This window comes from Calonectris borealis, chromosome 14 (genome assembly GCF_964195595.1).
Source record: "Calonectris borealis chromosome 14, bCalBor7.hap1.2, whole genome shotgun sequence".
Classification (NCBI taxonomy): Eukaryota; Metazoa; Chordata; class Aves; order Procellariiformes; family Procellariidae; genus Calonectris; species Calonectris borealis.
In genome coordinates, this window is record NC_134325.1 from 2,076,768 (window position 1) to 2,101,341 (window position 24,574).

General features: G+C 42.3%; 1 protein-coding gene across 2 annotated transcripts in view; it reads left to right on the forward strand.

Moving 5' to 3' along the window:
- The window catches only part of TSPAN4 (tetraspanin 4), a 453,873-nt gene that overhangs the window by 394,068 nt on the left and 35,231 nt on the right, over positions 1 to 24,574 (forward strand). For both annotated transcript variants that reach the window (XM_075162965.1, XM_075162964.1), the window contains one exon: positions 1,730 to 1,804. In XM_075162965.1, coding sequence (XP_075019066.1) covers positions 1,730 to 1,804 — 75 coding nt within the window. The remainder of the gene's footprint in view (positions 1 to 1,729; positions 1,805 to 24,574) is intronic.

Genomic DNA, 24,574 nt, shown 5'->3' on the forward strand with positions numbered 1-24,574 from the left:
AAATTGCCTAATGTAATCCAGGCTCCGCCACTGACTTTCACAGGGAGACAGTGGTGTTCGCGTGCACTTTCTGGAAAAGCCATGCTTTATGGATGAGCAAAAAAGTACCCCACAGGCAAATAAAATATAGCAAAGTGTCTGTGCATCTTTGCAAAGAGCGATGTGCTTTGTCCTCTTTCAATTAATGCTATGCAGCAAACTAAAATCATAAATGTAAAAAATAAGCAAGCTGTACCGAGGCTGGTTTGCAAAGCCGTACAGAAGGTCAGTGTTGGATGGCGATGATATGGAAATCAGCTTGGATCACCAGCGTGAATAGTTCTGTGATTCAAAACTGGGCAGTAATAGGATCCAGTATTAGGGTCGGGCAGGTGTGAAGATACAAGTGATGAAGATTTGAAAATAAACTTTAATTTAAGACTCTCGGGGCAAAATGCAGTGAGTTCTCTAGACAGTGTAATTGTACTAGTGGAGAAAGGTATTTTCCCCTTCTTGACCTTTTGCCCTCCATTTAATCACAGAAATCCACAGGTTCAAAGGTTTGCTTTTGACTTACCAGGCAGTGAAGAAGCTCTGATAAGGCTTGGTAGCTATTAAACTTTCATAGGTTTGCAGACTTGTGGTTGAAGCTGAAGAGACAGTAACTTTTTTTTTTCTCTTGGGGACAGGATCTCAGTTAAGTCAGTGTTGCTCAGTATTAGAATTCCAGCCTTGCAGGCTGCTAAGTCTATGGATTTTGTGTTATAGGGAGCAGGATCTTTGCCTGATCCTAAAAAGTTTCCAAAATGGCTCTCTCTCCTTTACTCATCTTTGCAAAACTCAGTTTCATTTAATGCTCTGGTAGCGCTTGTTTTAAAGTCCGTGCAACCGCTGCGTTGACGCTGCTGCAGACCCGTCCAGCGTCGTAACAGAAAGCAGGGGCTATGTTTATCAGAAGTGTTTGGCATTGCCAATAGTTCCTGTTGCTGAAGTCAGTCAGAGCTGAGGGCTTTAGAGAATCTATCTGAAATCCCTGTGTTAAACCTCTTTTTTACCCACTCCTTTGAGCTTTTGACTACTGGGTTTTAGACAATTCCGTGGCTTATGAGGGGAAAAAGAGATGGACCGACTTTGCTTTGATGTCTTCAGTACAAATCGGTTGAAACCCGTGGGTGATTTGTGTAGCTACATGAAACTGCTTGTAGAGCTAACCTGGCATACAAGCTTTTTGGTGTGCCTTTCCCTTCTCCCACAATCCCACTTGAAAGGAGCTATGACTTTGTGGTTCATGGACCAGGCTACCTTCTCCTGCAATGGGAAGTCTAAGCTGTGGATTTCGCTGATACCTTGTTCATCGGAAAGATCTGATGGGGAAAAAAATAAAGAAAACCTAGCCTGGGAAGAGTCCTCAAGGGTTACTGTCAAATAGAGCACTGGCCTGCCGGGGGGACAGATCTTTGTGGGGTTTTATGCTGTTCTACTGAAATCAGTGATATAAATGAGCCATACGTATGCCCAGATCCTGTTGTGTTTCCTGAGTAGTCCTTTACTTGCTTTTTCAGTTGCTGCATGTCGCGTGCCTTCTGTTCCGCTGTAACACAGCAGCCTTGCGTCTTGCTGCCTGTATGACTCCCACTCCCCATTCTGCGTGATCTGCTGAATGTACTTATTGTGCATCCAGAAAAAGCTGAAATAGATGTTGATGGTTTTTGTTTTTTGTTTTTTCCCCTGTCCCTTCTTCTCTTGACAGTTTTTTATCATGCTGTTAATTATATTTCTGTTGGAGCTCACTGTTGTGATTCTGTTCTTCGTCTACACCGACAAGGTAAGTCAGATTCTTCATTTTTCTTTCCCCTTCAGCAAATTTTCATGCCCCTTTTCCCTATAAATAAATCATGAAGCACTTGGCTTGGTATGCACATCATGCTTCTGCCTTCCTTGAGACACCCCTCTCAGAAGGAGCTCTCTCAGAATGCATAAACAGCCTTGCAGGACTGGGCTCTCTTGCTTGCTCATGTGTACAACTCAAGGTCACAGATATTGCCAAGTGCATCTGCCATTTAAAAAAAAAAAAACAAACACCAAAAACTCCCACAAAAAAGCAAAGAAGCCAGCGAGCCTTACTAGGAAGAGACACCCATCAGAATGAACAGGAATTTTAAAAAATATGTTTACAATTTAAGAGCCACATTGATGTTGTTACGAAGGAGTTGTCCTTAGCAAAGGCAAAGGCACACAATTCGTTATCTTTCCAAGTTGCTCCTTGCAGCGCATGTGTCCTTAGATTCTAGTGGAAAGCCAAGGTAAATGTATAAAAGTTTAATAAGCAAAGCTTTTGTTTGTGGTTTCAGGTTTTACTTATGTTTGACCTTTGTTCCTGAGCTTACTTGGTGTTTCTGTTGTAAGGGCAAGATTGCCTATCTGAATTACCTTTATCCTTAAAATAATTTTTCTAAAAAAAACTTTACATGAATAAAACCAAAACAAGGGCATAATTGTGCATAACCTGCCTATTCAATCAAAATTGTCAAAGTCTCTTACTTCGGCTGAAGACTAAGGGAACATGAAAATCGCAGGGTGGGTGGCAAAATTTTGCCATGAATTAACAGTCATCAGGTACATGACCAATAAACAGCTGCTTCTGGAATGGAAAGACAAAACAGCAAAGAATAAATAAAAATTAAAAATAACTGCACAAAATATCAAAATCAAATGCAGGTTAACAGTAGACCGAGTTATATTAAGTACGTTTAGCAATAACCTGGACGAGGAGTGGATAAGATGTCAACATTACTTTCTAGAAAGGCTCTGAATTAATTAATGAACACTGTGAGTGATTGTCAGGTGCACTTCTGTGGGACTGAAAAGAGCTAGGTTGCCGGACGGCATGCTGCAGCTGCAACATGGAATTAACTTGCAAGGTAATTAAAGTAGAAGGGGCAATTTAAAATTACTTGTATGCATTATTGGATTCTGAATTACTTGTAACCTCTTGGGAGAAAGATCTACACGTCATACATGACATCTTAATAAAGGCATCTACTTAATATGCAATGGGCCTCCAAAACCCAAATACAACACTTGGCGTATATTTAGAAAGAGGATCAGTTAGAAAATATTATCATGACATTGTATAAATTGATGGACTCGCCTTACTGTGAATTTAGTATTGAGTTTTGGTTACTTCATTTCAGTGAAGGGTAACAGAAATGATTAGAAGCACTAGAAAGGTGGGAGGGAGCACTCATGGAGAGGGATTATGGAGACTACCCTGATTCAGTTTGGGAAAGGAAAGAGATCCTCTGCTTAAGAGATCTTAAGAAGAGAAATGGTAGCAGTTTCTAAAATAATGACATACTAAAGACCTGTCCTGAACACAGAAGAAATACTTGGAAGTATTAAGGAGTAGGTTTAAAAGATAAATGTTTCTTATGTTCCACATCATCATCTTGTAGAATTCCCTGTTGTTGGCTGTTGTTGAGGCTGATAAATGTTCAATAAATGTGTGGGTATGGAGGAAAGAAAACAATGAAACATATTTATTCATAAAGGAATCAGCACTGTTATGTTGACAAGTGTGTCACAGAGAATGTTGGTCCTCACTCTTCAGAGGTAAAAATAGTGAAAAGTGTTAGGAAGGATTCCTTCCCTCCTTCAGCCTCTTGGTTTGCAGTGGTCTTTATTTGTTCTTAATAAAGACATCAGGAAATGTAACTTTCCTCTGAGTCACGTACTGTAGGTTGATGCAGGAGGTACACTACAGTTGTCCGTAAGATCAGAACAGACTCTAAAATACGGGCTTCAGTTAAAGTGCAGTTTTACCGAGTTAAGGAATTGCTGTAGTCTGTGTATTGTGGATGATCAAATTTGAGGCTCTTGAGTTCCTGTACGCCTTTAAATCCATGGTCTTAAACTGAGGAAATCAATAGTTTGTCTCTGTGTTACACTTACAGTCCTGCCTACAGAATAAATAAAACAGCAGCAGCCTAAAACTAGAATTTTCATACAGCATGCTTAGAATTTGTGTGCTGGCTTTCCTGATGTGAAGAACAGCGTTGCCACGCGTACTGGTGTGGGGAAGTAGCTAACCCAGACATGTCCACCACAGTAGTTCAGTTAATGCAGTTCCTTGGAAAATCAGCGAGGGAAGAATCAACACCAACACTTGCACATCAGAAGAAAGTAACATTCATTTTGTGTGCAAAAGCAGAAGAGGACTCTGCAGATTAAGACTTTGAGGGCTCCTGTATCATTCATTTATATATATATTTTTTGTGTATATATATGTCAAATCAGCAGTTTCTCCAAGTACCTGGTAGCCTTCTGTTAATTAGGAGTGTACGTACATGTAAAATTCTTCCCAGGATAAAATGGGGGCTGTCGCGAAATACTGATTTAGGATCCTGCCGACTACACCAATTTGTCGCGAATGAGTGGCTTTTAGGGCCGCTTAAAGAATGACTGACAAAGGTATCAGCAAAAGGTGATTTTAATAGAAATTTGTAAAAACGCGACTTAACAGAATTCGGTGGCAAGGTTCACTCTATTACTCATTACACGGAGAAAATCGTGTCAGAATTATGTTGGAATGATTTATAGAAAAACCAAGAGCAAAAGGGTAAGGAGGACCCCCCGCTGAGTCACGAGGTTCGGAGCAGACCCCCTTGCTTTCCAAACTCCTCTCAGAGAGGAGTCTAGGAGCGGCGGGACCCACCCCTAGTCTCAGACCTGGGCAGCGGTTTATGCCTAAGGGGTTAGATATGTTTAGCAGCGACCTAAAGTTCATTCACAGTTTTAAGGTAGATCGTAAGATTTTAACAGTACTTAATCATTGACTAATTTAACAGTTACAAAGCAAGTTAATCAAGTTTACTACAAATTCTGAATTACGGATTATGCTTGTTGTTAGTTATCTAAATCAATACACACACACAATATAGATCTATTCACGCACAGGAGCCCATAGCGAGGTTAATTCATGAAAGACAAAGGCCTGTCGCTGGATGAAGATACCGGTTGAAAATTCCCCTCGAGTCTGTGAAATACTCGTGTTAAATGCCTTGGCGTTTCTCAACGGGCGAAGGGTTGAGCCCCGAGGAGTGTCTCGGCCGAGGAGTGTTTCAGCCCAGGTCCTCCGAATATCGCAGCGAGTTCCTGAGCTCGGCAAGGCGTCCCACGCAGAGGGAGACGCCGGGCGCAGCCCGCTGCGGTCGGGGAGAGCTGAGAGGGTCTCGCTTGGGACCGCTGTTCGTAGGTTTGCCAGATGATTGGCTTCAGTCACCAGTAAATTTCCATCTTGGCCACTACGTGAGGTGGTCCGGGGTGGTAATTATGGTGGTGTTCCACGGTAACCATGGTATCGTTCCGCTATGACGCAGGTAGGGAATGCTTCAGGGCTGCCAGAGATGACGAATTATCCCCCGCTGTTGTTCCCTGCCGTGGTCAGGTCGCCGGCGTCCCTGGCACGGTCAGTGCTGCTCCCCACCTCGGCCGTGCAAGAGTGCCTGGGGCGGTGGAGGGACGCCCAACGCCCAACTCGTTACGCAATGGCCAAGCCTGACAGGAGTTCCTGAGATCCTGGAGCGGCCCAGGGGAAGGGGGGAGATGCACCACCACGGGGGCCAATGGTTATTTTCTGTTTCTGGCTTGAGAAGAGGTTGAGTAATGGATTCCCTGGCAGTTTGTACTTACTCCTCCTTTGTCAAGTGGAAGGACTTTGGAGTAGAATCTTCGTCCCGTGCTGCAGAGTTTAATCAATACTCTCCTCTTTCCGTGAAGCAGGGCGGTGTAATTACCCTGTCTAGGGGGAGAGGCAGGAGCTGAGGGAGTTGCCCAAGACTCTGCAGGCAGCTGGGGCCGATTCTAAATTTCGAGCTCTTGGTGTTTTGGCTGACGGCAATGGATTTGAGAGACTGAGCTGTGCCGACGGCAGGGCTGGGTATTGCAGCTGCCTTAATAGCACTTGTCCCGTGAATGACGTCCATTTTGTTCCTTCTGCTGTAGAACGGGCCCAGGAGCAAGCTGGTGCTTGCCCCGCAGTATCAGCCCCAGGGCGAGTGTGCATCCAGGTGCGTGTGGGCACAACGCATGGGCTCTCAAGCTGGGAAGCGGTCTCTCTGTATCCGTTGCTGGGACTGTTGCTTTAGTACCGTGTTAATTATTGAAAAGCATCAAGACAAAAGTTCTTTACAGCCATTCCCAGATAGGTTTTTGGCATGGCACTTTTATTCTTTCGCTGTGGAAGAGCGTGCAGCTGCAGAGGTGGATAGGACAGGCTGCTGGGACCCAAGGCAGCCTAGACCGACCAGTTCTCATTCATCAGCTTGGGAGAAGCCCCAAAATTGCCTCTGCCTCTCGATCTAGCAGCTTGGCAGCAGCCTCTCCGAGCTTTTAAAGCAGCCAGCTTGCTCCCATGCCCTAGAATGTCATCTTGCTTTTTCTTGATGGAGGAATGTTTGCCTTGGTATCAAGAAATAAAGGCTGCCCTGGACTTTACAACTCTTTCCCTGAACTGACTATGCAGGCTGATGTTGTAAAGAGAGAGGGGCTTGGAGAAAGCTCGGGAATACATAGTGTAGGAAGGAAAAGGGGTGATGCCTTGCTTCTTGGAGCTGCACTGTGGATCTCTTTGGCAGGGCCTGAGCTCCCACTTGTTCCTCCAACTGTCCTGGCTGATTACATTGCAAAATATGAATCCCTTGAGTTCTGCAGAAGTGAAATGTGGGCTGTGTGGGAATAGGAGGAGGAAATACATTCCTGCGGGATGGTTGTCAGGAAAAATATATAGCACTTCTATTTTGTCCCGGCTGTTCCCAAAGCAGCAGTGATTGGTTCATAGGCTGTCTTCAGCTCAAAGTGGGCACCCCAGGGACTTGGAGCTCCTGTTGGTGTTTGTGCATGTTCATATGCCACAACAATAAAAAGTGCTGCTTTTTATTTTTTTGAGGGCAGAAATACCGGCCCAAGAGATGTGGGTACTGAATGGAGTTTGTGTGATTATGAGAACTAAGGCAGGTTGTTAGCACTCTGAAAGCACTATTTTTTCAGGCTAAATTTATGCCCCCATTTGAAGCAAACTCCAGTGACATTGCTAGAGTCATGTGAGCGGCCACCCATTTATAGCTTGAATATTCTCTTTAATATGTTTTATTTTGATTCCATTAATACAGAGCAGCATTTGACATTTTTAGAAGTTGATCATTTCTATGTGAGGCTCTATATGGAGTACTGATAGGGTTAACCTTAATTTTATTGTGATAAGGAGAAAGCAGCAGGGCCCTATCCTGTCAGAGGCTGGATACTCCTTATATTTCTCAACACCAGATTGGACCCTGTTAGAATAAATTGTGCTAATAACATGCATAGTCTTGTACCAGTTCTAACTTGTATAATCCTTCTGGTTTTAGCATCTGTATTTATTTTTACTGTGATGATTCTCCTGGAGGCACAGAAAAAAAAAGTCCATATTTACTTTTTTGCAGCTGTAATACATGATTTTTTTCAGTAGGTTTGTTTGTTCGGATGTCTGCATTTTTTCTGATTTATGGGCAGAGCTATAGCGCTGCTATTTAATGCCCACAAATGGAAGAACATAACTAAACGACCATAATGTATTTTTTTTCCTTTTCTTTTTGAAATGTCAAACTGAGCAACATAAGCTAGTTTAAGGAACAAAAGCACTGAAGGATCACTGACTATGATATTTGATTATGGGAGCAGTTACTGCTCTTGGCAACTCAAAGTTAAGACAAGAATTTTCAATAAAGATTAGGCCATTAACTCACTTGGGGTCCCTGTGAAAATTACAGCCTAAATTCCATGCCTGCTTAGCTGTGTTGAAAATGGCCCACAGAATGGTAGAGGACTGAAAAATAATGGCTACTTCTGTTTTTCATGAGATGTGTGAAAATGCTCTTGTTTTCCCTGTCGCAGTAAATTGTTATGAGTTCCTCATAGCTTTTACTGCTAGCTTATAAAAAATATGGTCTGTAGATTGATGCATTTCTTGCTTTGTTTCTCAAAATGTTCTACAAATTATCGTAATTCCTGATTGATATTTTGCCTGGTCCCATACAGATTGGGAGACTGGAATGTAGTGGGTATGACTTCAAGTATAGCTCAGTCCTCACAAGCTCTTTCACATTTGGCTTGAAAAGACAAACTGGAAAAACTGAATCTCTTCCACCTTCTGCGCTCATGAGCGGTTGCTCACAGAAATGATCTGATGCTGCTGAGCCGCTCGCCAATATGAGGAGGAGGTTCACAATCCAACTCCCAACTGTATGAAGAAATTCTTCATACAGAAAGTATAGTTCAAACCTACTGCAGAAACTGTTGTTCTCATTGAGCTTCTGTCCAGAGAGCTTAAAAAGTTTTCCACGTTTGTCTTTGACGCAGCTTCAGCGGAGCAGGACTCTGCTCAGGTAACAAAATGCCCCATGTTCCTAGTCAGCCTAGCACGCAGGGCTGTCCAAGGCCCACACAGAGCAGATGTTAATCTTTTTGGACATGGAGAAATGGAGGCTAAAGTGAAGGGACAAGATCATCCAAACTGTATGCAGTTTTAGATGGTCTTAAGTTACTGAAAAACAACAGGCTTTGGAAAGTCCTGCAGACCTGGCAGGGTGGTCACTCTGCACCACTCTTCGGCCAGGTGGCCTGCCTTTTCTGCCGGTGTTTCTTCATCAGCGTTTGACTTTGCCTACACCGTCCCGTCGTCACACGTTTTAAAACTTCTTACTGTTGAAACCTTTGGGTGGTGGTAGACATATGGGGTCCTTTACCCCCTTTGCCTCAGTGCACGTAGCTGTTGCTGCTGCTGTGCAAGGCTGGGAGAATTTCTGAACGGTATCTGTGCGGGTAGTGTCTGCGCTTGTCGGCATGCAGAAGGCTCTCAAGAGCGACAAGGCCATTTTTAACTCTCTCTGGTATTTCTGCAGGGATGTGCTGCATTAACATAACATGCTTCAGAGCGTGCAAGTCCTGGTACGTGTATGCAATGGTTTCTGAGCAGCCTGTGTGTTAATGCTTTATTTTTCAGTTAGAGCTCCATTTGGTTTGTTTTTAGAAGAGCTCTCTACACATTGAGCGGTTCCTGGCACGTAGCATCTCTCTGGCAATGTTCTGGAATTAGGGTTTTGCATAAGTGCTGACATAGCTAAAAGGTATTTCTCAGATAAACAGGAGTAGCATTGCAGGTGGATGTGGAGGAATCTATAGACTGTCTCCTGCATTGCGATGCAATTATTGCTCTGTGAAGGTGATGCGTTAGGCCTGGTCAAGTATTTTATTTCTCTAATGCAAAATAATGTTATATAAATGGTGATGTAAAATAGGAAAAGGCAGAAGTGTGGTTTATTTTACTTGGTAATAAGCTTAATTTTAACTAGTTTATTAGCATTTCAGTACTGGTGTCACACAATAGGGAGTAGCAGAAATTTCATCAAAAGAATTTAATTATAACCAATTCATTTTGGCTTCTTTTCAGCAAAGCATTCAGGCATAGGTTTAAATCTGTCTCTATTCAGCAGATAACTTAAGTGCATGCTTAAATCCATGTGACTGACTTAATCATATACTGAAGTCTTATCAAAGTTGAAATGCACCTTTTGTGTCTTTCCTTTAAAAGAAATATTGCTAGGGAAATGCTAATGACAGTGAAAAATTCTGGAGATTGTAAAGATGCATCACATCTTTCACTCCATAGGGAATTGAGTGAAAAATAATGAATGTTTGCTGTAAAGCATTATTGGTTATCTTTTTCTATTTGTTCTGAACAGCTTTCCATTTAGTATCTTGAACTCCAACACATCACTTCAACCTTTTTTTAGGCAGGAGGAGGTGAGGGGGATGGAATTCATTTGCCTGTGTGGCTGAAAAAAGCAATCACACCAAGGGAAATCCTGATAGTTTCACTAATTCATTTGTCAAAGGAGGATTTCATTGAAAGTGCACCTCCAAAATGCTATTAACAGGCTTGTTGAAGGATAGCAAAGTATTGATGAAAAGAATTAAGTGCATGCTGAGAAATAGGTGTTATTTAGGAACGATAACTGCAGATAGAATGCATTACGGCTCCCCACTGGGAACTCTTGATCAATGGTTGATCAAGGCCTAATTGATTCCTTGAATAAAGTGTTAGCAGGGGAATGGGTGCGGGGAAAGGAAAATCAAACTTCCCTAAATTAAGCTCCATGCCTAACACAAATACTTTTTGTAAAGATTAGGTAATGCAGTAGCCTGTCAGCTCTTTATGCCGCGTATCTTCCCATTTTGGCTGAGTTCAGAAATGAAGATGAATGTAGGTGGCTCATCCTCGTCGGTATGGATTTTTGTTCATATTGCAATGAGTACGATATTTTTCATGTTGTTCTGCTGCACAGTTTGGAATAGTGCTTTTTCTCAGGAGAAATCCAGTTCCGACCCCCAACCTGGCTGACTGGGAGATTAATTCTCAGAGCTGTATAGATGAATCAAACACAGCTGCTGTTGCCATTATGCCTGGCTTAAAGCCAGCCAGATCTATCTTTTATTTCCTGACATCACTAAATTAATCTGAGGGTCTCCTGATAAATATTTTGCAACAGCCTCCAACAGAAAGAGATCTATCTGGGCTTCCTTGAATCCTGTGTTCAGTTTTGGGCCCCTCACTCCAAGAAGGACATGGAGGTGCTGGAGCGTGTCCAGAGGAGGGCAACGAAGCTGGTGAAGGGCCTGGAGCACAAGTCTGATGGGGAGCGGCTGAGGGAACTGGGGGTGTTCAGCCTGGAGAAGAGGAGGCTGAGGGGAGACCTCATCGCTCTACAACTACCTGAAAGGAGGTTGTAGCGAGGTGGGTATTGGTCTCTTCTCCCAAGTAACAAGCGATAGGATGAGAGGAAATGGCCTCAAGTTGTGCCAAGGGAGGTTTAGACTGGATGTTAGGAGAAATTTCTTTACTGAAAGAGTGGTCAGGCCTTGGAACAGGCTGCCCAGAGAAGTGGTTGAGTCCCCATCCCTGGAAGTATTTAAAAGACGTGTAGATGAGGCGCTTAGGGACATGGTTTAGTAGGCATGGTGGCGTTGAGTTGCTGGTTGGACTTGATGATCTTAGAGGTCTTTTCCAACCTTGATGATTCTATGATTCCTTCTTGCTGGTTTCTAATCTGTAATTAGAGGTTAGCTCATAATCTCAGGAGCACGTCAGAGTATACCTTTGCTGTGGGAGCACTTTTACGATGGCTTGTTTCCCATGCCCGTGTCTCAAGTTTCAGGTTTCATAGTAGACAGAATATGAGTGGTGCAGGTCTTCAGCCAGCCTCTGTGAAGGAAAACTCTAGAATAGAGTAATGGTGGTTATTAAATACATCGCACAACTGCATGCTTTTTGTCCAGGTGTCTTAAAGCACGTTACGAGTGGTAAGTAGTTCAGCTCCGCTTTTGCTGACTGGGAGAAGTGATGTTGAAGGCTAAATCCTGAAGGTGCAGTGTTTCCTGGGAAATACTTGGTGCTCTCATGTCTGAATGAATGTAATGGGATCTTACTATTCCAGAGGACAGGTTTTTACGTGACTCATCTGTGGTCAAGTAAGAAGCCATTTCAACACCTGGGTGGATCAGACACTGAATGCATGCTGGTGTTCAGTGCTGACAGAGCTGAAGTGAACGGCACTGGTTTACATACACCTGATCAACACTAGTTTTAGCTGGTGACTGATCCCCAGTTCTAACTGCTGGTACGTGTTTTATACAATTTTATTTGAAAAAGGGAAGAATAGCAGACAGAGAAAAGAATGTTTTAGAAAGGCAATTAATAAATAATTAAGGCAGCTTTAGACATTTAAATACAGGCAACATCAAATGCAGAGGAATGACTGAGGTAGTATATTGAAACAGACAGCACATTTTTTATTCATTCTGTGAACATTTTTGATGTGTCACAATGTATTTCAGACAACATTAGAAAATGACAGTAAACTAAACGTTTAACATTTTTTACGTATACAAAAAGAGAAGGGAAGATGACTTTTTGTGTTAGCAGACTGTAAGGAGGCCAATAGCATACAGCCCTTGTCTTGGATTTGTCAGCTGCAATTGAAGAATAATGTGGTGGGTAGACCACTTTATTAGGTATAATTTGCAGCTGAAGTTCTTTCAGCTCCTTTCTTTTATTTAATTCAGCGATGGTATACACAGAATGACTCCTAGTTGAAATGAGGAAAGATCTGTTGATCAGCAGCTCTAAACCATTACTAGTTCTGGGTTCTCTTAGGGTGGAGTGTGTTGACTTTATGGCCACAAATCATGTTTAGGTGCTTTTTATTACCCAAACTCCATGATACGTACAAGGCATCCACTATATAGCGTAGCTTCTCATTGGAAATACTGCTGCACTGCAAGACGGTGGTGTCTTTCCGGCTGATAATTGTGGGTTGAATCCTCGCTGTGAGGTTCAGGTGTGGGAAGGAGGTTCAGCAAGTGTTCTAGACACCAGCCATTGTACCTTTTGAAATATATTCCCAAATTTACAAACCCAACATAATCAATGGGATTACCAATCAATGGTAATCGATACCTGCTTGCTGTTTTACTGTCCGTGCCAGGTATATCTGTAATCATCTTTAATAAGAACTAATTATCTTTAATCATTTGGGATCTTGTATTCCCTGAATCTTTTTACAAATGAGCACCAAAATCAATGCTGACTTGGCAATAGGAAATGACTGAGCTGGAAGAGAGAGAAGCAGATTTTGTGTAAAGGGATATACCTTAACAGGAAACAGAGAGAGAACTTTATTTTACAATTTCTGAGTGTGCACATTTCCTACTTGAAGCTTTGAGTGCCTCTGATAATTTGGATGATGTAGTATAACACAATTTTGCTAGTGTCCTGGCATTAGCAATGAATGAGGCATGTACAAAGATTGTTTGAATCATGGCACAATTTTAATTCACTTTGTTGTACTGCAGTTATTTTGTATATCCTCTTCTATGCCTTTAAATTGCAGGGTAGGCATCCTTGAGAACAGAGAATTCTCATGTATGTTCAGTTCTTTCTTGTTGAAACCCATTCATCTACTTACGCTTCCCCTTCTAATTGTCTTTGATACAATTTCTTAACGAGTTTTTTCTGTGATAGATTATTGAATTATTATACAGCAATATATGTTTTTATTTTCTTGCTTGCTCCATTTTGCACTTTACTGCCGTAAGCCAAGGATGTTGTTGCTCTGCCAGACGTTTTTGCCAGCTGCACCTTGCCACTCTGAACCACAGGAAAGCAGAACAATACATCTTCAGCTGTGCTGAGGTTGCCTCTGTTGACAAAGTCCTAACCTCAGCATTTAGGAAACCTTTTCAGAGGTCACCTTGAAGGGCATATTGAAGTGCAAACTGAATTGCATGTTAAAAATTGGTAAATTATGTAAATCAAGCAAAACGGAAAAGATTCAAAAGATCATTTGAAGATATTTAAGAAAACAACTAAAAAGTCTTTCTCTAGAGAATAATGAAAGTGGAAAGTCATGAAGCACATAAGAGAAAAAGATTTTGATTCAAAACCAGATGTTTGTTAGATTTATCGCACTAGACATTTAGCTTTTCTTTTGAAAATTCAGGACCAAAGGAGTTGCAATAAGATTTGAATTAATCAAAATTGTTGAAGGGTGTCATGGTTTAACCCCAGCTTGCAACTAAGCACCACACAGCCCCACACAGAAGAGTAAAAGTGAGAAAACTCGTGGGTTGAGATAAAGACAGTTCAATAGGTAAAGCAAAAGCCGCGCACGCAAGCAAAGCAAAACAAGGGATTCGTTCACCACTTCCCACCGGCAGGCAGGTGTTCAGCCATCTCCAGGACAGCAGGGCTCCATCACGCGTAATGGGGACTTGGGAAGACAAACGCCATCACTCCGAACGTCCCCCCCTTCCTTCTTCTTCCCCCAGCTCTATATGCTGAGCATGATGTCATATGGTATGGAATACCCCTTGGGTCAGTTGGGGTCAGCTGTCCCAGCTGTGTCCCCTCCCAGCTTCTTGTGCCGCCCCCCAGCTTCCTCGCTGGTGGGGTGGGGTGAGGAGCAGAAAAGGCCTTGACTGTGTGTAAGCCCTGCTCAGCAGGAGCGAAACATCCCTGTGTTCTCAACACTGTTTTCAGCACAGATCCAAAACCCAGCCCCATACGAGCTACTGTGGAGAAAATTAACTCTGTCCCAGCCAACACCAGCACAAAGGGATATTTAAAAGCTGTGAAGAGAATCAACATTACTCTCTATACAACACGCACGCACAAGAAGGCATCCTGCAGATTTCTTTCAGGTCCACCTTTTTCTCAATGAATGGGGAATGCATTGTAGTTAGCAGAAAAGCAGCTGAATACATTCAAAGAAAGAGAAGCAATGGTTTTTTCCAGGTCAGGTAGCTTGGGAAAAAAAAAGAAATTTATTTTCTTTTGGGGACTGTGAAGAAAGCAGGAGGAGAACGTGTTGCATACCTTGAAGTGTGTTGAGAATGGACTGGTATTTAAGTAAATGTCAGTGGAGCCCTTGCTGCTACCACCACCGCTGGTGGCCGTTCAGTGGCCAGGTGTGGCTTCCCATGGCTGGGTGTTCTCCATGGAAACCTGATTCGTGTTGTCTTTGACACTGATTTATGTACAAAAGGCAGAGGCAGCTTTTTCATAATGACTGTTGTTATTGCAGAAGAGCACGGAGCGATGAGGATTGCTTTTCCGATTGCCTATCATAGTTTTTCTCTCTTTCAACTCTATTCATGTAAGCGTCAGTTTTCATGTAAAAGCATCCGTGAGAGACGATGAGATGAGTAAGACTAGGACACTGGAATGGCTCTCTGCTGCTGGGTATCACAGTTTTGCCATATCCATTTTAAGCCATTTAGGGGTTTCGTTACATGACACAATATCAGGTGTCAGCACAGAATGGATACACAGGTTACCACTTTCTATATGGTAAAACCCTGGCCCCAGTGAAGTCAGCGGGAGCTGCGTGTTGCCTTCCATGGAATTGCAGAATTGTTTAGTCAGAAGGGACCTCCTGAGATCAGGTAGTCCAACCCCCTCCTCAAGCAGGAACAGCTAGAGCAGTTGTGGACTGTGACCAGTTGGGTTTTGAATATCTCCACAGATGGAGACTCCACAATCTCTCTGGGCATCCTGTTGCAGTGTTTGACCACCCTCACAGTAAAAAAGTGTTTTCTTGTGTTCAGACTGAATGTCCTGCTTTTTAATTTGTGCCCGTTGCCTCTTGTGATCTCAGTGGGCGCTACTGAGAGGAGTCTGACTCCCTCTTCTTCATTGCTTCCCATCAGTTATTTATACACATTGATAAGAACCCCTCTGAATCTTCTTTTCTCCAAGGCTGAGCAGTCCCATCTGCCTCGGCCTCTCCTCGTATGAAAGATGCTCCAGTGAAATCATCTTTATAGCCCTCTGCAGGACTCGCCTCAGTAAGTCCATTTCTTTCTTGTACTGGGGAGCCCAGAATTGAACATAGAAATGGCCTCACCAGCACTGAGTAGAGAGGATCACGTCCTGTGACACGCTAGCAGTGCTCCTCCTAATGCAGTCCAGGATACTCTTGGCCTTCTTTGCTACAAGAGTGCACTTCTGGCTCATGGTCAACTTAATGTCCACCAAGACCTCCAGGTCTTTCTCTGCAGAGCTACAGGTGTCAAAAGCCGTACTAAAGGCAAGGTAAACAGCATCCACTGCTCTCCTCTCATCCGCAGAGCTAGTTACCACATTGTGGAAAGCTATCGTGTTCGTTAAGCATAAATCCATTCTGACTACTCCCAATCATCTTCTTGTCCTTCATGTGTTTGGAAATGGTTTCCAGGATTAGTCGCTCCATCGCCTTCCCAGGGATTGAGGCAGGAGTGACAGGCCTGTAGTTCCTGGATCTTCCTTATTGCCCATGTGGTATTTGCTCTTTTCCAGTGTTCAAGAACTTCTCGCTGTCCTCTAGTGGGCAGAGAGTCCTCTCTTGTCTTGTATGGTATTGCCATTTCTTGTCCAATACTTCAAACCACTGCACTGGCAAAAAAACAGCCCAAGCGCTGACTGGCAGGGCACTGTATGTTCTAGAGCAGACGAAATGTGTATCTGTGACCCTCCCATTTCAGCCTTTTTTTCTCATTCTGGGTACTAATTTTGGGTATCTGCTGCAGCTAGTCACCAGTTTTCACAAAAATTATGGAAATTGAGTGTATCTGAAATCTGTGTGTCTGCCAACCATTTGACTTCGTTTTTTTGCTTTATACTATTTGTTGAAGGCATATAATGGCAAGAACTTCAGAATGACAAAATGCTCGCACTGGTGCACGCCATAGGTTTGCAGTGATTAGCAGTTTGATGTCAAGCACATTCCAGGAATTCTAAAGGCGAATATGCAAGTTAAAGCTTTTTCTCAGAGATACTTCTTGGAATGAGTGCTTTTCCAATTAGCCTTTCACTGTCATTTATTTGCAATGTCTTTTTTTTGAATACTTACTTTGAATTCCTGGAATGTGCTTGATATCAAGGGGGCAGCAGGGAGAAACCTCATTCCACACTGAGCTGGACTTTTTGAGGATTTAATATGACCCTTTTCCACACGTTCGTTTATTAGATTTTGTGTTTGGGTATGGTTACGTTTTTGTATTCATCCCATAAGGATCAACTAATGCTATGTATGGTAAAGTGGAGAATGTGGCGTTTTGCTTCCATGTCTTTGGTGGGGCCGTGGAGATTCCATAGGAGTCGGATTCTGGAATCCTTGGGCTCCTTGCTCCTGATCCAGGGGCAGCTCCCAGCACGCTCCTTAGACACCACAGAACTTTCAACATTACTGTGAGCTCCTTGAGGAGGTTAGATCAGGCTCTGAGATGCAAAACTACTGTCCTGCTTGATCTAGGAAATACAAAGGAACTTTTCTGATCTAAAGGCCTTCCTCCACCCATTCCAGACATGTTTTGAGCAATGTTCCACTGGAGTAGCTGGCCGTTTGGAGCAGACCTGTTTGTTGTGTGCCTGGAAGAGCTATAGTCTGCCCTGTGAGGCTGGGGTGACGCTGTAGAGAAGCTTGTGGCACGTCCTGGTGTGAGTTTGCCTGTATGTGGTCCTGTTTAGCAGGTAGATGCTAACAGCCAGGTTTAGAGATGGACAAATGAAACCCTTCCACGTGCCCTTATGAAACAGTTTCAATGCAAATGAGCAACATGGTATTTTAAATCACCGTTTCACAGACTGTGTGTGTTTATTTCTGGTTTCAGTAGGATGCCGTGCAGAGCTATAGCCTGTAAGGGTCACTCAGTAAGTCTTTGTCTATTCCACAGCTTTAATGTTTCAAGTTGATACATCTCGTTAATCTCTTTTTTTTTTTTTAATAGCATATTAAATTCAAGGATTCCAATATCACTCTTTCTCAAGATTTTTCCATGTGAACCCTTCTAGAGGAGATTAATTTTTAAGGAGTCCTGTTCTACATAGATTTTTGTGAAAAGTAGCACGTTTGGGGACTGAGAAACAAAGCTGATGAGGGCGTAAAATGCACTACTTGAAGCGTGTTTCTTCAGTCACACAATTACTCTCTTTCTTCTCAAAGACTGTTTGCCTTGTTCAACTTCACATCATGAATCCACAATTTAAATAGCATGAATTAAGAGGATCAAGTTTCTGATCTCTGAAAGCTTGTAATACTCTGGTTACTCTAACCTTCCAAGAGAAGAGGACATTGAGAAGTCCCCGTGTCAATTCTGACTTGCCGATCACTTCACCTTCTGACCATGAAGCAATTATCCAGTGGGAATTTTCGGTTGCACGCCGGCAACTTGTGTTCTGATTGAACAGAGTTAAGTGGAGTTAAGTAGGCAAGAGTTTGACATGTGTTACAGAGGTGGTTCTTATGCAGCTTCTAGGTGCTCTTTTAAGTGGTGGTGGTGGTGGAATCTGATAAAGAGGAAAATTAATGCTAAAAGAAAATGAAATTTAACAGACTATTAACTACATCCCGCATAATAAAAATGCGGTTTTAAGCTGAGAGTGATTTGGGTGTCCCTCCCTTGTTGACCTACTTTGAGATAATTTAGAGAGGCTTGAATTTTGACACTTCGTGAAAATTAAACCTGCCGGGATGTGAAGTGGGGTGCTCCGAATCCCCTCTCATGTCTGCAGGTCATCTCCGAGGTAGAGTGACACTGAACAGCAGTACAGTGGTGGGACGTGGTTCAGCGCACTGCCTACCGTGGCAGCACGCTTACAAGGGAAGAATTCCTTGGGTAAGAATGAATCTTAACATTCCCTTTTTTGTGTCCACAGTGGTGAGCCTCTCATATTCCCTTTGGAATATGGTTGTGCATGGAGGGTAAAGATGCATTCGTATTAATAAGCATATAGGTTTGGATCACTTCCTTTGGTTTGTCAGGAACTAGCAGCTCACCTGGTCCTCCATTTCAAGCTGAAATGGAAGAATAAATTAAACAAGTCATTTATCTCAGCAGATTTTTATAAAAGTGAGTGGGGAATGAAAGGTGAATTGCATTTTATAAAGTAGGAGATTAAATTGTCCTTCCACCCCCTAACTCAAAAATCCATGAAAAGTCAGGAAATGTTCCTTGCTTTCTGGAAGTACCAATATCCCTCCCCAGGTCTGGGCTGTCTCAGAACGTACAGGAAGGGCTTTAGGATTTTGGGAGGGTGGCTGGGTGGGTTTTTTCCTGCATATAAAGCTATTTCTTGTAAGAAGTATGTACGGCGCCTGAAAGTGAATTTGTTGATTTGCAACAAGAGAAGAAATACCCAGATCGATCCCGCAGTGCTCTGTGGCTTCACCTCACCCACGGGGTCTTCCTTTATGGTCCTTAACCGGGCCGAGTTCCCTTTTCTGACCTCTGCAGTCAGTGACTCTGGGCAGCGGGATTAGGTGGGGGAAAAGCGGAGGGTTTATGCTACTGCTTTTTCCTCGGGGAGCGCAGGCTGCTTCACCTTCCCACACCATGCCTGGATCGAAGATGGGAGTTGCTGATGAAGGAATTGAGTGAGGGGCTATACTCTTTGCCAGAGATGAATATGAATATGATCGGTCCCCAAGCTGGGAGTAATGTTTATTACTAAACGTTACGCAAATTGTGGGAGAAATGGCTGTTCAGGATTCTCCTGGCAGCATTTGTTCTCCGGCTGTCCCTGTATCCTAAGGAATGCAGTCCGACGGCACGAGTAATTTAATGCGATTAAAAGCTAGCCCCCAGTGGAAGGAGTGATGAGGGAGATTCTTTACTTATTCCCCATTAGTCCTTTGCAGGCTTGTTCATGAATCCTGCAACCTTGGCAGCAAGAGAACCTCCCTTTGCTTTGCTATCTGCAAGGAAATGAATTACACAAGCACAGAAATTCATGAACGCTGAATACCACGATTAATTTTGTTAAAGTCTCTTTATATATTTAGTTTGGGAAGAAGAAGGAAGGAGAAGCTTATCACCAACTACGAGTCTGAAGCCACAAATCTTGCACAGCTTTCACTTTGAGATAAAAATGAATCTGTAAGGAATCCAAAAACCCTTTGTTTATTTTATATATTGTAAGAATGAGAAATGATGAAGGCAGTAATGTAAAGCAGTGTTAACATCACAATCCCCATATTGAATTGATTAACATGGAGAAAACACATTAATAGCTTTTTTATTACTAGTCTGAAAACTTTATAATGGCATTTATTGGAGCAGAACTGAAATGTGAATGGCAGAGCTTTATAAATCTCAGCTTGTACATGGTGGCCTAAACACTGTCTGAAAAGAGTCCAGACTTTGAACCTTGCTTGTTTTTCCCATTTAATCTTTCATTTGTACATATTAAGCAGGCAATCATATTGCAGAGGAGAAGTTGGATGTAAAGCTGGATGCATTGGATGTGCGAATTTTCTCTCTTTATGGCCAAAACAGGTGCATGTAAATGTTTCATCAGCACACCCATTAAGTTCCCAGTGGTAAATTTAGCCACAAGCATTCGACAGGTGCTTACATTGCATATAATTTAGATCTAAAAAAGAGAAGCAGCAGGTTTATTTAAAATGCATTACAGTCAGCTAATTTAATATTCTTATTCTCGTATATTCTTATTCATTATGTGTATATAAAAAATAAATGAGAAATTCACAGAAATACCCACAGAGCTCAAAGTGGTGAGGGTAGTTGTTCTAAAATAGGTAAAATCTGGCATAGCAACCAGCCAGTCATTTCATGAACTCTGTTTGAATGAACTTAGAAATAAGTTCTGAAGTCAGAGAGCTTCTCTCAGACCGAGCAACCCCTTTATCCTCTTTTTTTAAAGTTGCACCAAATATTCCTAATTTTTCATGCTGCTGCATAGTGCTAGCACGGTAGGGAGTTGTGGTTCTTTTTCTTGTGGGCAATGTCAATCAACTTGCAAATTGCAGCGTGCTCACATCTGATTGCAGTGGAGGTTTCTGTGCCACGTACTTACAGACTTCACAGCGTTAACTCTTGCGGTGGCCTCACTCTGCCGTCGGTAAGAAGATGCAGGGACTTCTGCTTGTGCATCACCCACCTTGCCAGCACAACAGTGCTTTGCACCGCATTAGGAGTTGTGTTTTCTTTGGGAGTTGCATTGAAGTCACTTAATATGTGAAATGTATTTTTTATCACATCTGTTCAAAATGGGTGGCCAGAAATCATAATTGCTGGACAAGGGGAATGATAGTATGATAAATAAAGTACAGTAAATAAAACTGCTGTCTGGAATTAAAAAGAAATATATTCCTGACTGTCTGGCAAGTTGCACTGAAGGGAGATGGCTACAAAGCATGAAGGAGATTTTTCTTGGTAGGATCAGATATATACAGGCCTCTGTATATATAACAGGCCTCTGAGAAGTGTACTAGAAAGCCTTTTGTTTGAAAACTATCTGCTTGCTAAAGTTTGGACTAACTATATACCAAATCCTTAAATATCAATCAAAATACAATCATCATCTTTCTACTGTTTCAACATGTCCTCAGCCAGAATCACAGGATACAGCATGGTGAGGGATTAAACTGATAACAAATATCTGGGCTTCTCTGTTGTATTTTACTTGCTTTGGCATGCTTTTGTTTATTCCCTTCTCTTTCAGAGAATGGAGTTTTACTGCACTCCATCCTCACAATATCTCTTTAAATAAGAAGAAAACAGAAAACTTATTACTTACACTTGTTCTTGAGTTTAGCTTGTATGTTCTTACCCAAGTTTTAGAAGATAATTTTAACAACTTCAGAAACTCTTCTTAAATCGCCCGTTAGATTTTTTCCCCTTTTGATTTTTTTTTTCCCTGACAAAATGGTCTTTTGTGGCAGAAGGGAGCACGTTTTTCCACCCTCATCCCTTCCTATCTTGTTTCATCACAAGTCACACTCCATTAGAGTCCTAATGTTTCTATCAATAAATGATAGATTTGCCAATGGTGATTTAAGTTTAAAATTACTTGCGAAAACTTAATGAAGCCTGCAAATCATGAATTAGATTTCAAAGAAATTGCCTCTGACAGTTAAAAACTACAGGGCCAAAGTAATTTCAAGGGTGGCATTTTTTCCCTTCTATAAATTATGTATCAGGTCAACACAGAGGTGGTTCTGTGATTATTATGATTTTTTAGAGCAAATCGCAGTTTGTCTCTTGCTGCAGTAGTTTTCTCTTACTGGTGTGTAGCGGGGTGGGTGACATGCTCCTGCAGAAGAAAATGCGTCTCTGCTGCACCTAGCTGTTGTGAGCCGGCTGCTCCTGACCTGTATTTTCCATCGGTTTGAACAACAGTTTCTAATCCCACTTCCCAGCCCTGTGCCCTCGTTACCAGACTGCTCGGACTGCTTGTCTGCTGTGGGCAGAAGTGATACCCTGAGCTCTCAGCCATTGTATTTCTAAACGGGGTTCTATTTTTATAACCCCAAGTGTTCTTTGCAGGTTTAAACTGTCCCTTTTGGCAACCACTTTGCCTGTGTAGGAGAGGACGCCTGGTGCTGGTTTGCAGTTTCCCGAGGAAGAGAATCCCTTTACTCAAAAGTGCACGTGGGGAATTTGCTGTTGCTTGGAGCATATTCATTTAGTTAATTAGATTCGTGAAAGATAATGAGAAGTTTCCTGTCCTAAAGTCAGAATATTTAATGCCATTTGGAAACAGCTGTAAATCTATCAAAAATAACCAGAAGAACTGTAGTTATCCTGCTGATTCTCTCCTGTCTTTCTTTTCCCCCAAATTCAAGGAGATAAAAGTAGTCAAAACTATTTCAGACACCCACCCCCCCACCCCCCCCCCAAAAAAAAAAGAGGGGTGGGGTGGGTGGAGAGTACTTCTAATGCTTTGATAATTGTGCCTATAGACTTTATTTAGTGTTTTTCTGTGAGCTGCATGGTAACAGAGCAGTAGTCAGCATGTTTCTGAATGCTGTCGGTCTCCCATTTGTTGATGGGAGCTATAATTTTACAGACTTAAACTAAAAAGCTTTCTAATACAGCTAAGAGACAAACAGGAGTGATACGCATTGTTTAGATGTGGCATAAATAGATAATAAAAATTCTTCTCCTCTCTGTTAATTTTGTTTGAATTGACCCTGCAAATGAACCCTTTTTTCATCAAGCTTTTGGTGCATCTTTTCCATTATTAACATTTACATTGGTTGTTTCAGAAATTGTGGGGGTTTTTAAGCCCTCACATAGTTTTGGTGAAACAGTTATCCACTGAATACCCAGCTTTCACAGTTTTCCACTATTTTTTTCTAACTTGTTAAATGATTATTGTTTTTCCCCTGTGTGTCTGCATAAGCTGTCTCGGTGGGAGGAAATTCAGCCCTGGCTGATTAGTCTAAGCATTTCTGTTGTCCTGTTTATGTCGTAGAAAGAGGTGAGTGCAGTGGGCTCAGTAATTGAAACTTGTTTCAGTCCTCTCAGTTAAGGATGCCAGGACTTATTTACTCCATGTTGTGGGTGTCATTTTTCATCTGCAAAGCTGCTTTATACAAAACCTGAATATCCCTTGCTTTTGATTTGCATGCTTTCAACTCGTTTCCAAGATTAGATTGTCTGTGGCACATTTATCTATCAACAAATTGTTTGTCTACGTGATGAGACATTCCCTTTTGCAAGACGGATACTGTTCTTCGTAGCTCAGCCTCCAGCTTACGGCACTTGTGATTCTTGACTGAATGCTTCTCTTACAGACTTCTGTGTGGATTTGGCTGTAAGGTCAGTTGTTACCACTAATGCGAGGTTAGCAAAGAAATCGTTCCTCCTCAGTGAAATCTCTTCACGGGGATGTGGCCTTTGCAGTTTCAGATCAATTGGAATCCAGTCCCTGTCTCAAGACTTTCTGTAGTGCTACTGTGGTCCTCGTCATTTTAGCTGTGCAAGTCTTTTAGCGGTGCTAATGAGCTCTGAAGGACCCTTGTCCGTCTTGACAGCAGAGAGCACTGTCACATTTCTCCTTGAGTGGAGCATTTTGCACTTGCACGTTTGCACGTGGTGGTCACGCAGCCAGTTTCTCAAAGCCTTTCATCCTCCAAGTACACTCTGACTCCTCTGGTATTTACGCCCCAGATTCTGTCTCAGTGATTTCTGAGTTTTTCCTCCTGTCAGAGTTATTGCCACTTTGCTCTTTTGACACAACACAATTTGAGAGTTGTGGCTTTTTTTTTTTCGTTGTTAATATGCTGCAGCGCTTCCAGTGACACTGATTGTGTTTCACTGCTGTTAGTTCTCTTGATGAATTCCAAGTCTTCCAAAATCTGGAGATACGGACTCTGACCACTGACCTGAGTAGCACGCCAAAGAGTATTTCATGTATTTATGTCTCAAAGCAATACTAGATTGGATAGGGTCTTCTGAAATTACATAGTCAACATGTTTTCTGTGTTAATTAGAAAGGTAAGTGGAGCCACTGGCTTTTCTTTTTGCTCTATTTGTCTTCACAGATGTGATGGCAAAAATTTCAGCAACACTATGTCAAGAAGTTTAGTAGTAGGGAAAAAAAACGGATACCGTAACTTTCTTTTCTGTTTTGGAAAAGATACCACAGATAAAGAAACTTTATCACAGATGAAGAGACTCTGATCTTTTTTCGATTATTGCATTTTCCAGCAGTCAAACCCAAGAAAGGTGAAAGCTGGCATAGCAAAGACTTCCCAAACTGTTGTGGTCAGACTGTGTTGCATAGTCAAGCAGTTCTTGCATGACCGCTGGAGAGCTGCCTTCTGCTGGTCACAGAGGAACACAGCTGAGAGGATGTGGTCGCTGCCGCTTGTAAAAGTGGTCATGCTTTGTAGAAAAATGAGATTTAAGTAGGATCTGATTGGGAAAAAAAAAATCGCAGGTGTATCAAAGAAGGAGGTGGTCTTTAGTAATTATTTGTAAGTGTCTTTTGGTGCTCAGGTGAAGGCACTGTATATCCAGTACTGGTTATTTTGTGAGATTCTGAACTGGTATAAATAGTCTAAATAGCTATGGCATCTCTTAAATAGTCATATCATCAGCTTGTGAAGCTATGCCAGAGCTTTACCAGAGTTGAGAAGCTGCCAGCATTCAGTGTATGAAATCATGCAAGATAACATTGGTGCTGAGGCAGAATGACAAATACAACTCTCTC